The 13,901-nt window shown below is 39.5% G+C and overlaps 1 protein-coding gene across 1 annotated transcript in view; it reads left to right on the top strand.

The window, feature by feature from the left end:
* LOC146829847 (nicotinamide N-methyltransferase-like) overlaps positions 1-13,901 on the top strand; it is a 72,036-nt gene that overhangs the window by 45,844 nt on the left and 12,291 nt on the right. The window contains exon 2 of the mRNA XM_085608517.1: positions 10,874-11,081. Within this exon, the coding sequence (XP_085464643.1) occupies positions 10,874-11,081 (208 nt within the window). The remainder of the gene's footprint in view (positions 1-10,873; positions 11,082-13,901) is intronic.

Below are 13,901 nucleotides of genomic sequence, written 5' to 3'. Positions count from 1 at the left end.
AGACACGTGTTTCTGGATTCCTCCGTCATCAGTAAGGAAAAGGTTGTAGGTTGCTGGACATGCTGCCGCCTAATTTTCACAGGCATAATTCCACTCAGGGCATGCAGGCGCTCCCAAGCTCGTCAGCTCAGGCGGCTGGAGGGATCCTTTTAAACAGTGAAAGGGGGTAGGAGCACACTGTCATCACGGCTCAGCGTCGTTACCCCTGGGCAGCGGTGGTGCGCTGGGCAGTGTGCTTAGTGAAGAGTGATTATGGCTCACTAAGGTTCTGTATAAAAAATCAATTTTAGACAACCCAAAAGAAAACTTGTTAATGTATATGAATTTTGTGGCTGCAGCAGAATTGCTGCAATTAGATCCTTCATTGATCTGTACTTTGACACTGAAGCAATTAAAAGTAAAACAAGTCACATGGTCTTTGAGCTTTCATTTGGATAGGGAGGCCCGCATCCACGAAGGAGTTTCCATCCTGCAATGGATTCCTGTTTGATAAATAAATCACAGACCTATATTTTTAGGAATTTGATGCATAGAGTTAGGTGCTGTTGGTTACTCCTGAGGCAGTGTGTGCTCCCATTGAATCCCCTTTTGACAAAATGGTATGGTTCTTCAGCGGTTTGCAATTTGTGCCAATATGGTTTCCAAGTTCTTATATACCCGCTAATTAAATTTTTTGTAACAGACTTTTTGACCTTTTTAAGTGTTTTTTAAAGCTGTATTAATGAAGTGTTAATTTGTGTGCTACTGAGGCAGTCACTGACTTTTTAGAGGGAATTCTGCCTTTTCATGCATTATATATTTGCATCATGTCCTTGTTAATGTATGGCATACAGAGGGATCTTTATATATTTTTTGCACATTTTGTCTAATGGCAGGACTTTCACTTTATGTACCTTTAAGTACAATATTTTGCTGCTTTTCTGGAACTGTTCAAAATTAAACTTTTTAGAACTTTGGATATTTTTTGTGATTGTTGGATTGACTGCTGGGGTAGTTCCTATGCACACTGTGCACAAAATTGTATTTCAAATTTACCCTATTTATATGCATGCATTTTGAGATTGTATGTGGATCTCGTGGGAGTTCCATAAAGTAATACAAATAAACTTGAAACTTATCAGGAAATGTTTAAAATATATCAAGTATAAATTAAATATTATTATAAACTATACACAATTATTTAATATATTACTTAAAAGACATAGCATGACTGATATTGAAAATGTGTATAATAAAGTGTCAGGGAATGTTAATAAACTGTTAAACAATGTACGTTGTACATACAGTACTAAGTATAGCTAATTTACATATTTTTTCAAATAAAAGGAAAAAGAAATGTTTTATTAACTTTTTATTTTTTATTGAGTTTTATATAGCGCAATTTTGACCTGAAGGTATCAGGTATCAGAGGGCTTTACACGAGCACCAGATGCGTTACATGAGGACACATTAATTTTTGTTAGGCACAGGGAGATTAAGTGATTTTCCCAGAATCACAGGATGTTGCGCGTCTTTTCCGAGACTCGAACCCGGTTCCCCATATTAGAAGATAAACGCCCTTGCCATTAGGCCAACTCCTCTCCCCAAATACTTTGTTTTTGGTATACAATAAATATAATAAAACATGTCATAATATACAATCAATAAAGCGTGAAGAAAAGGAAGAAAAGATAAAATTGTATAACACTATTAGTACATAAAAAAATATATTTAATAATATTACTGTATACAACCATACACCTAACTATCTTTTATTATATTTCCAATGATCAACAATAGTAATAAAATAACACAGCAATTTCAACAATATACAAATGAAAGTCAAACAATAATAGACATTATGGGTGACATTTACGATTCTCACTCCAAACCAGCCAAACTGGGGGAAGGAGTTGGTCTCTAAAGGGGTTACATTTTCTATTCTCACTCCAATCTAAACTAATTTGGTGAAGATGTTAGACACTAAAGGGGTGACATTTACTATTCCCACTACAATCTATACCAACTTGAAGAAAGTGTTGGAGACTAAAGGGGTTACATTAACTATTCCCACTCCAATATAAACCAATTTTTGGAAGTAGCTGATCAGTAAAGGGGTTAAATTTACTATTACTGTTCCAATCAAAACCAATGTTTTGGTCGGCGTTGGACACTACACAGGTGAAATGTACTATTCCTACTCAAATCTAAGGAAGTTAAAAAAGGTGTTGGACACTACAGAGGTAAATGTCACTATAGGAATTTCAAATATAAATAATTTTAAACAAGGTATTACATATGGAACAACCTAAACAATACATCCTCATGCACATTTTTTTACTAGAACATAATGTAAAAGTTATCTAACAAAAAATACCTTAAACTACAAAACTATATACAAATTTAAATATTGAAATAAAGAAAATGTGGATTACACTTAAAGGTTGAAATATTTTATAAACTATTTTCTAAGATTCATAAATTTGAAACCATAAAATAAAATAATAAACTATTATTCCAAATTTAAACTTCTAAAATTTAAAAACATGTAAATACGTTTTATGATTTTATAAATATAACATAAAATTTAAAAACAAAAGCATAAATATCACAATGTTTATAAAAGATATTTTATTGTTTAAAACTTTATCTATTTGTAAATAAAGAAATATTTTTTTGTCATATATATATGTGTATATGTGTATATTACCTACTGGCGGTCGCCGATAGGTAGATATAGTTAGGACCTATTTTCCAGAGGTAATCCGCAACATTCTATTTGGAATAACATTGGCGCCATTTGACGAATCTTCACACAATTTTCTAAACTTTTGGCCAGCTCCGGTCCGCTCCTATCCTGAAAATTTCACGGTGATTCGCCAAGCGGGGGCCGAGAAAAAAGGGGGGTCCCAAAACACATTTTCCCCATGCATTTACCCATAGGACATTTAGCCGCAGCTACAGCCCGAACTGCTGAACGGAATTACACCACATTTGGCAAAAAGGTAGTCCTCAGTTCAGACTTGTGCCTTTTGCTTAAATGGTGTAAATCCGTTCAGTAGTTCCTGAGAAAATTAGAGTTAAATGTACATATATATCTATGGCCTCGGAGGATCCGCGCACCCTATGCGCACCCAGCGCGCACCCTGCCGTGCATGAGCTGTATTCTAATTGGCTGTCAACACTCCAGATCAGGAAGTGTTGGCAGCCATCTTGTGCCTCACCAGAAAAGTTTCTAAGTGTCCAATTTTGAAACGTACAAATATTCCTCTAAAATCAGCTGAACTACGAATTCCGATTTACTCACCTGTTATCAGGAGAGAACCCAGGTCTGCATCTTTTAGCCCAGCACTGAACCTAAAAAGTAATTCTAAGCGTACTTACCAGTAACTTGTATTTCCTTCCATAGGAATCCATTGTGTGGTTTTCACCAGAAAAGTTTCTAAGTGTCCATTTTTGAAACGTACACATATTCCTCTAAAATCAGCCGAACTACGAATTCCGATTTACTCACCTGTTATCAGGAGAGAACCCAGTGCTGCATCTTTTAGCCCAGCACTGACCCTGAAAATTAATTCTAAGCGTACTTACCATTAACATGTATTTCCTTCCATAGGAATCCATTGTGTGGTTTTCACCAGAAAAGTTTCTAAGTGTCCAATTTTGAAACATACAAATATTCCTCTAAAATCAGCCGAACTACGAATTCCGATTTACTCACATGTTATCAGGAGAGAACCCAGGGCTGCATCTTTTAGCCCAGCACTGACCCTGAAAAGTAATTCTAAGCATACTTACCAGTAACTTGCATTTCCTTCCATAGGAATCCATTGTGTGGTTTTCAGCAGAAAATGTTCTGTGTCTATTTTCACAAACTAAAAATATTCCTAAAAAAATGTATGAATGACTTAAACACATTCTTTCAACAGTTTACAGGAGATTGGCCAGTGCTTGATCCAGGATCCACCACTGAGTAAGAAAAAGTAACGATAACACTACATACCTGCTAAGTGAATTTTCTGCCATAGGATAACATTGGGGATTCTATGTGAAAATGTTTCGAAGTGTCAACTTTTAAAATACAATAATAATCCTTAAAAATCACTACTGTAACCAAAACGCTTTTACTCAACTGTTTACAGGAGATGTCCAAGGACTGAATCTAGGATCCAGTCCTGTGGTTAGAAAAGTAATCCATAAAGTAACTAATTGCATTTGACTAGAAATTCACATTGAGCTCAATGTTGCTTTGTGTTTGAAATTGTGTTGTCCATTGCAACAACTGTAACTATTGTACTTAAAAGTCTATTGCCTATTTGCAAAGTATTTAAACTAAAGTAATTCATTCTGAGATAGTATATTTTGTATTGTAATGTATAATGTATTTAAAAAAATAACATATCTAAAAATAAACGGTTTAAACAATGTAGTAAATCAGTATCAAAAAATCAGTATAACAATTAATACATTAAAAATTGTCATTTACAAAACCTTTGAAATTCACTGAAAAAACCATAGGTTTCAGGCCTGATATAGTTAGGAATTAGCATTTAAAAAACCTTTGAAATTCACTGAAAAAAACATAGGTTTCAGGCCTGATTTAGTTAGGAATTAGCATTTAAAAAACCTTAGAAATTCCCTGAAAAAACCATAGGATTCAGGCCTGATATAGTTTGGAATTAGCATTTAAAAAACCTTAGAAATTCACTGAAAAAAAAATAGGTTTTAGGGCTGTTATAGTTAACTGGACATTTCACTCGACCAAAACCATTGAAATTCCTGTGATATAGTTAGTTGTACTAACTACATCTCGCGCGCCCACAATCCAGTGATGATGATGTCACATATTACATCATTCATGACATGGTGAGTGACATCACTGATGACATCACCGATGACATCATCCACGTGACAATCAGATACACCTCATCATACACTAATATAACCTTTCATCACTCACTGTAAAATACAGAGTGCCAGATTTAAAACCATTGACACACAAATACAAGTTTCTAAACACCCACTCAGTGATTCCTAGATCTATACACACATCTAATCACTTACCTATAGATTCACTCAAACATGCTGTCAATGATCAATAGAACACTATCAAATATACTTATACACCTATATCGACATTACACACCAGCACACATCCTAATCACTTACGAAGTCATCCTACTCACTTATGCAAACAATGGATCATACTTACTTTTACTTAGCTATACACTTATAAAAACACCACTTCATCTATTCATATAGATAATAGCTCGTACTTAGTGTGTTATAAAATCGCTATTTCAACTATACAGTTATCCATACAGTCACTCTTACAATCACTGAGTCTTATGTATACTTATTTATATACAATAACTGACACATACACTGGCTTTTATTTTTCTAGTTTATTGGACATGTAGCATTGAGACATATATTTGCTCATCGCCACACCCATAAAGATATTCACTCCCACAAACAACTGTTATAACATGTAGTTTTAACTTCATATACCTACTGAATCAACTATTCACACATCTTTGGGCAGTCACACACCCCCCGCTGCAGCTTTCTCTCCTGGCTGTCCATTATGGTCAGCAAGCTGCCATTGCCTCTTTCCCCTCTGTTCTCTGTTGTCCATGTGCATGGTCCTGTCCCCTCCCTATTGCTTTCTATGGATTGTTGTGCTGCACTTCCGTCCTGCATGTCCTGTGTGGTGTATTGTGCTGCTGCAAACCCTGATGCCTGCCCTGTAGGGTCAGTTTGGTGCACCTCTCCATGTCCCTCCTGTCCTTTGTTATCCGAGTCCATGTCCCTACCCCAATTCCTCTTGCCTACCATGATCCAATGTACCATACGTGCAAACATTTTGAACCTGGTAAGAGGGAGATTTTGAAAAAAAACTGGGGTATTGATTTTCCCCTTTGAGTTACATTGAAAAAGAGGAGATTGTAGACAGGAGACAGATCAAATAAAACCCATTTGAACTTAAAAACATTAGACGTTTCCTGGCTGGAACGGGTCTGTTGGCATGAATGGTTGTACTACCACTGCCTCTTCCTTCTGCCCACAATGGTCTATTATATTGCCACAGCCTCTCTTGACAGTCCTGTATTTTTTGTTTGCTGCCCCTGCCCCCCTTTCCACTGCCCTCCATAGTCTGTTGTGCTGCCACTGCCTTTCCTGCCTGCCCAGTGTGGTCAAATTGTTGCCTCTGCACTTTCCTACTTGCCTTCAATTTTCAGAGTCTGTGCCCCTGTCCTCAATCAATCAATCAATCAAGACATTTGTAAAGCGCGCTAATCACCCGGAGGGTCTCAAGGCGCTAGGGGAGGGGGGTCCGCTACTGCTCGAACAGCCAGGTCTTGAGTTGCTTCCTGAAGGAGAGGTGGTCTTGGGTCAGGCGGAGGTGGATGGGGAGGGAGTTCCAAGTCTAAGCTGCCAGGTAGGAGAAGGATCTTCCTCCCATGGTGGCTCTTCGGATGCGTGGAACGGCGACAAGGGCATGGCTGGTCGATCGTAGCTGGCGGGTGGGAGTGTAGAATGTGAGGCGGTTGTTGACCAACTAGATTGCTAACATTCTATATTTATTACAAAAGTGTGGAACGCCTGACGTCATCTTGATGTAATCAAAACTGTAATACCTAGAGCATTTCCTTTAGAAATTACATATATGAGAGGGTCTTATTTGCATCAAAATTATGGTTAGTGCTCTAAAAAACTAAAATGAGGACATATTTTCTGAGTTTTCAAATAGCAACAAAAAACTTTTAAATTATTTGTAAAAATGTTTTTCCCAGTTGACCACTTGATTAACTGTTGTACTTAGGGGAGAGGATGTGGTGTTACTTCCAGAGCTGCAGACTTTGCAACTGGGGAACCAGGTTGGAGTTTCTGCTTCAGCTCAACATTCTGTGATTCTGGTCAAATCACTTAATCTCCCCATGTCTACCAACAAAATGAATTTGATATTTGTGTGATGTAACCAATGCTCATGTAAAGCACTCCAATACCTGACAAGTCTGCACTATATAAAACTGCAATACACAAAAAATAAGTGTTTTGCACACTTCTGTCATTGGGCTACATGTGGGCTACATCTGTGTGATATTTGTGCTGCATTTGGGCTCTTTTGTCTCTGGTGGCCATCTTGGGAGATTTATTTGTTATGAAGTTTCCTAATTTCCTCATTTACTGCAGTCTCCTCAGTAGGAAATACTTTCAGTTTTTTACTTTGGTTCCATCAAGAAGACATTCAGATGTGTCACACATTTGCCATAAATTCTGAATGTTAGCACTCTAGTTGCTCATTAGATCACTGTAGTAAAGCTACTGCTCAAGAGGGAAGTCTGCTGCTGGAATTCAAAGTACATGTTTCAGTCTGCATGTCAGAATTTTTTTATGAAACAGAAGAGGATTTGAGAAGTCAAAATGTGCCCTCATTTTTGTTTCTGCAGCAGTAATCATAATTTCAATGGCAAAATGAACCCCCTCATTTTGTTCCTTTGTAAATTAAATGTTTTAAGTGTTACCACTTTATTCCAATCAAGATGGCTTCAGGTGTGCCATACTTTTGTCATAAGTAAGACTGTTAGCACTCTAGTTGTTCGTTAGAACACTCTGGGACATTCTGACATTGGGCTATACTTGGGCTACATCTGGGTGATATTTGGGCTACATTTGGGCTCTTTTGTCTCTGGTGGCCATCTTGGAGATTTATTTGTTATGAAGTTTCCTAATTTCCTTATTTACTGCAGTCTCCTCAGTAGGAAATACTTTCAGTTTTTTACTTTGATTCCATCAAGAAGGCATTCAGATATGTCACACATTTGCCATAAATTCTGAATGTTAGCACTCTAGTTGCTCATTAGATCACTGTAGTAAAGCTACTGCTCACCATGGAAGTCTGCTGCTGGTATTGAAAGTGCATGTTTCAGTCTGCATGTCAGAATTTGTTTATGAAATAGAAGAGGATTTGAGAAGTCAAAATGTGCCCTAATTTTTCTTTCTGCAGCATTAATCATAATTTCTATGGCAAAATGAACCCCCTCATAGTGTTCCTTTTTAAATTAAATGTTTTAAGAGTTACCACTTTATTCCAATCAAGATGGCTTCAGGTGTGCAATACGTTTGTCATAAGTAGGACTGTTAGCGCTCTAGTTGTTCTTTAGAACACTCTGGGAAGCTGCACAAAGGAATCAACTGACAATCTCTGCCCTTGTTGGATGTACATGTTTTACTGAGAATGTCAGACTTCATTCTCACATGACTGAGAAAGATAATGTGAATTTACAGAAAATATGCTCTCAGTTTAGCTTATAGATCACCTTCCAAACCTCTGTGGGAAAAGCATGAGAAAATAGTTTTCTCTCAAACATGATTAATGATATCACAGCAGAAGGCTTTTTCACATGGTAAGATCACGTTAGAAAACACCACAATTCCTAAAATGAGTATGGTACCATCAACAAATGGTTTATAATGTAACCAAAGTCTTAAAACCTTCTATTAACTACAATGCTTTTTAATGAGGTGCTATCATGTATATTGGTCCCAAGATGGCTGCCAACACTTCCTGGATGAAGTACTGACAGCCAATCAGATCTCACGATGAGATGTGTGGTTAGGCTCCGCCCAGATATATATATCTTTTTAACTCTAATTTTATCAGGAACTAATGAACGGATTTACACCATTTAAGTAAAAGGCACAAGTCTGACCTGAGGACTACCTCTTTGCCAAATTTGGTGTAATTCCGTTCAGCAGTTCGGATTGTAGCTGCGTCAACAGGTCCTATGGGAAAATGCATGGGGAAAACGCATTTTGGGACCCCCCTTTTTTCTCGGCCCCCGCTTGATGAATCACCGTGAAATTTTCAGGATAGGAGCGGACTGAAGCTGGCCAAAAGTTTGGTAAATTTCGCGAAGATTTATCAATCGGCGCCAACGTTATTCCAAATAGAATGTTGTGGATTTCCTATGGAAAATAGGTCCTAACTATAACTACCTACTGGCGACTGCCAGTAGGTAATATATATACATATATATATATATATATATATATATTAAAATAAAAAATAAAAAAAAACATTAATAGCACAAAATACAATTTAAAAATCAATAATTAAAATGAATAATATGATGGTAATTTAAAATATACATCTTTTCAAAAATGTTCCACCCTTATCCCCTATAACCCCCATATCTGCTACTAAAAATAATTATTTAACCGGTATTTATATGGATAAAAACATATATTTATAAAAAATTCAGCTTTTCTATAACTAAAACAAAACACCTTACTTAAAACACAAATATATAAAATACAATAAAACACACTATAATAAATGACAAACTAATTGACATGTACAAACAATATTACATGCAACAATATTTGTTAAATCAATATTTTTTACTAAGATATTAAAAGCAAGACTAAAAATGATATTTTTACCTATGTTATTCCTGTCCATGATATTTTTGATGGCTTATATTCGAGACACAATAGTTTTGTATCACAATATTGCTGTTCTGTTCAAACATCGAGTGCAGACATACATATGTGTTTACAGGTTAGTCAGTCATTAAGAGTTTTTTTTTGCTAAAACCTAGAATTCTTTAGCAATAAAAGTATCTGGACAGTTTAATTCCAAGCTGGACTTTGTTGTTAATGTGAACCGCACCTGCCAGAGAGTGCAGGCAAATAGTGAAGCGCTTTGAAGATGAGAGGGTGACAAGGAGGGGACACGAGAAATGAATCAAGGATGAAAGAGGAACTCGATGGAGGAGATGATGTCAACAAGGGAGATGCTGTGGAGGTCAAAGGTCTTAGGGCTGAACCTTGAAGTACAGCCAATGGTAGGGGTCAGTTGTTGAGGGGGAACACCCAGACCCTCCGTTCCTCCAGAGTTCATATTATCATTGGATCATTCACATTCCCTCATTATCCCTTTCTTCATCGCAGTGGCCAATCAAGTGATTGGAAGTCTCAAGATTCAGCAATGAGCCTCTCTGCAACAACTAACCAAACCTTCAGCAGACTTGGATTTGTTTTCACACCATGTAAATGAAATTAGATGTCACTGTAAAGGAATTGCCCTAGAAGACCACTGTGCCCTAAAAGAACCCAAATCAAAAGGTTCACGCATCAAAAATAATCGCCTGGCAACTTCGCGGGTTTGGAAAAGCAAATATCCTCTGGTCATATCATGCCCTTCTTACTACTTGAGTGCAATCGATCTATGGCTGGCAAGTTATGCTTATCGATCATAGCAGAGTCCAAGTCTCTGGGTGCCCCTCGTGGCCTTTGCCCTTCGCTGTTGGCCTTTCCATATCGCTGGGCAGCTCAGTCTCACGTGCATCTTGTGTCTGATGTAGGCTTCACATATTACATTTCCTTTTCACAAATGATATATTAATTTTCATTAATGTCCCATTACCTGAGTCTCAGGCAGTGTTGAAAGAGAGTTGAATGGGGGGTGCTCATAAGGCAGGTCTATTATCTAATAATAATTCTAATTGTGATCACTGAATCCAGTGGGGCGGCGCAGGGGTGATACTGACTGGCGCGCGACTGCTGTCCCTCAGTTTTAACGCCTGCTTTTGTGTTTCTCCATTTTTAATTTAGAACATTTTACCTTCAGTGTGGAATGTTCTAAAAACTTTAGACCCCTTCTGCCTTGGGCTATACCACTTGTTAAAGGCCCTTTCCCTCTCTATATAACATGGGTTCAATCCTCCGCAGTGGGCTATACGCCTATAATATGTGTCTGCAAAGTGCAGACATGTTCCATGATCTGGGTCTAATGCAAACTTGAAAGAGTGGTATAGAGACGCATTCTCATTGGCTTTCTTCCGACGTTCACTAATAACTGGAATTGTGACCCTTTTCTCTGCAGGTCGAGTGAAGGGAGAGATGCTGATTCAGCTGTCCATCGGGCTTTACTTCCAGTTCCTTTTTCCGGTCTTAGAATGTTTCACCGAGATTATTATCGGCAACTCGACTGCCCAGGCCGTCGTGGAGGTGGAGAGATGGAGGGCGAGCGCCCCCGGGGCTCTGGACTGCAGCCACGCTGCCCAGCTGACGTGTGAGCTTCAGGGCAACAGGTAAGGGTTCTGCTCTGACCTTTGTATTCCTAAAAGAACACCTGCTTCTTGTATCGTGCTCAACACCGCATCTGTGTGCTCTGCTGTTATCTGTAAAGTGACCGAGTATGAAATGGACCTTGCCAGGCCGGATCCCAGCTCATGAACCCGCCAGCAGCAAACACTCTCCTCGGGGAGCCATCTCGCCAGCTGATCCTTCTCTTTCATTTTATTTCTTTTTATTTAATAATTGAAAATGTTCCTAATAGCACGATATTTATTAAACAAAATTTAGGATTCCAAACGTATGTCAGGCACTGTTTTATAGAGGATTTTCTGACATACACAAGGGGTGTGGTGCTGGTAGCCCTCCGTCTTTGAGTAGCAGGGTGAAACCCTAATACCCACATACATTCTACCCTCAGGTATCTCCTCTGTGATGAGCCTCCAGGGACCATTCAGAGTAAAGCACTTCTAACAGTAGGTGGAGTTCCATTTGTATGGCCTGGTATAAGCATGCTTTCCTCACCCAGTCCAGTGCCCAGCCAGCATATATGTCCTAAAAGGTGGTGCCTCACACTCAGTTTTCTCACTGCTTGAGGCATCCCCAATCTTAATGAATTAGAACAATCTACCCAGGTCCCATCTGCATAATCAATGAAATGTACACAAAACTCAGATTAATGCATCATCCCAAAAAACCTCAGCAGTGCATGGCTGTTAAATATAGGGCTTCCAATCTTAGGTGCTATTTATGAACACCTGTGGTGGTAAGAACATGGAGATACTTTGCTTTGCCAATAGGAAGGCCATCTGGACACATCTTCAATAATTATTCTACATGCTGACCACAGAAAACAAGCAGAGGCAGGAAGAGCCGAGGAAAGCCATAATGTCCTGAAAAGTCAGCTACTCTTCCACCTGCCCAGTAGGTAGTCATATGTTGGCACCGTCATGTCATGCATAGAAACATGGACACAACATGGGTGCCATTGCGGCCACGTTTTTAGAACGCTTACGTGTACTGTTTCTGGGTTTTGGTAAAAACCAATGTAATAATTTGCTTTCCAGTTGAAACCTTACAATGATCCTGCCTTCTGTAGCTTCAGCAGACTGAAAAAGAACATGTCCATGAGACCCCCCCAAAATCCCCACGTTTAACTTTCCTTGAAAGTGCCCCATGGAGGCTCGCGCTATCCTGATCCCTCACAGCATGGCTCAGAATCTGCTCATATCAGGGGTGCTCACAACATTCACTGCCAGGTCGATCGGAGGTGATGCTGGATTTGTCAGCAGCATTCAATACCGTCACACTGGCACGGAGGACTCAAAGGCGGCAGATCAGGGCTGCAGGGTCCGGCCTTCCCGCCTCTGCTCTTTTCTTACCAATGGAGCACAGATGGTTAGTTCTGGAGTTTTAACACAGAAGCTCTTAGCCTTCCTTGAGGGGCCCCTCAGGGCTGCTCCTGAGTCCAACTCGTTTTATTATGAATGTCACTCCGCTGGCTGAGGCGGTGCGTATGTTTGGGTTCCACGTATGGTCATTCACTGATAAGACCCCGATGGACCTGACTTCTGCAGCTGAGACGTTCGATCACTGCATGTCCAGCATGTTCGCAATTTAAGGAATACCTCCCTATTCATTCCTATGGGCCTAGAGGCCCATTGGAATAAATGGGAAGACATTCTCAATTTGCGATTCGCAATTAGAGAATCGCAAATTGAGTTTGCATTTTCAAGGGTGCCAGGGTGTCAAAAGGACACCCTCTTGCACCCCTGAAATGTGCATGTGTGCACATGTGGCACACATGCATGCCCTAAGGGCATGTATGTGAGTCACATGGCACTTTGAAAAATGCTCAAAAGTGCACTTTTCAAAGGAATCGCATGTTGCCACCAACTTGAAGTTGGTGGTAAATTGTGATTCCTTATGGCCAAATCGCACTTTTATTGTGCTTCTTACATTGCATTTAAGGAATCACAATTTGCGATTCCTTAAATGCAATCGCAAAATAGGGAATCGCAAAATTTGCGATTCCTTATTTTGCGAGGGGTGTTTTGTGTCATACATTGGACACTACTGATTTGCGATTGCAAACGCCGAAATTCTGCAAATTTCAGCATTTGCGATCGCAAAATTGCCTTCATACATATGGCCCTAAGTGATTTGCCCAGAATCACAGGATGTTCAGCGACATTGCCGAGACTCGAACCTGGCTCCCCAGATTAAAGGTCGACCGCCCTAGCCGTTCTCCTCTCCCCTACTTATTAACTTGTGATTAGATTACTGCAACTCTCTGTACCGCAATAAGAATGCTTCCTGTGGTAACAAACTTCAAGTTGCCCAGAACACGGCTGCCAAGCTTATCCTTAACACCACGAGGCATCTTCTGGCCAGAGAAGGGATTCCGTCGCTCCGCTGGCATCCAGTTAAATAAAGGATTATTTATATGTTTCAGCTTTGCGTCAGAAAGGCTCTAGCCAACTTAACTCCTGTTTTCAGTAGAATTCCCTGAGTAGGCTTCTCAGATTCTCCTTTCACAAGCAGGTGCTGGTTCTTAGATTCCGCGAGGCCAGATGGGGAGGTCAGTGCATCTCAGTGGCTGCTGCCAAACTCTGGAATACCCTGGCCACCCACCTCCCAGAAGCTGACGCTCTAGGCATGTTCTGAAAACATGGCTTTCTCTCTCCATCGCCCTCAGTTTTCGGGCTTGTCTGTTTTCTGTTTGGCGTTGGGCGCTTTGACACCTCAGGGTATAGGGTGCTTTAAAAGTTCCAGTAATATAACAAATGTCAAAATGAAGCTTGAAGGTTATGGTGCCAAGTTGAGGCTTGACCCTT

This window comes from Triturus cristatus, chromosome 5_2 (assembly GCF_964204655.1).
Source record: "Triturus cristatus chromosome 5_2, aTriCri1.1, whole genome shotgun sequence".
Taxonomy (NCBI): domain Eukaryota; kingdom Metazoa; phylum Chordata; class Amphibia; order Caudata; family Salamandridae; genus Triturus; species Triturus cristatus.
This window is presented reverse-complemented; position numbering and strand designations above follow the sequence as displayed.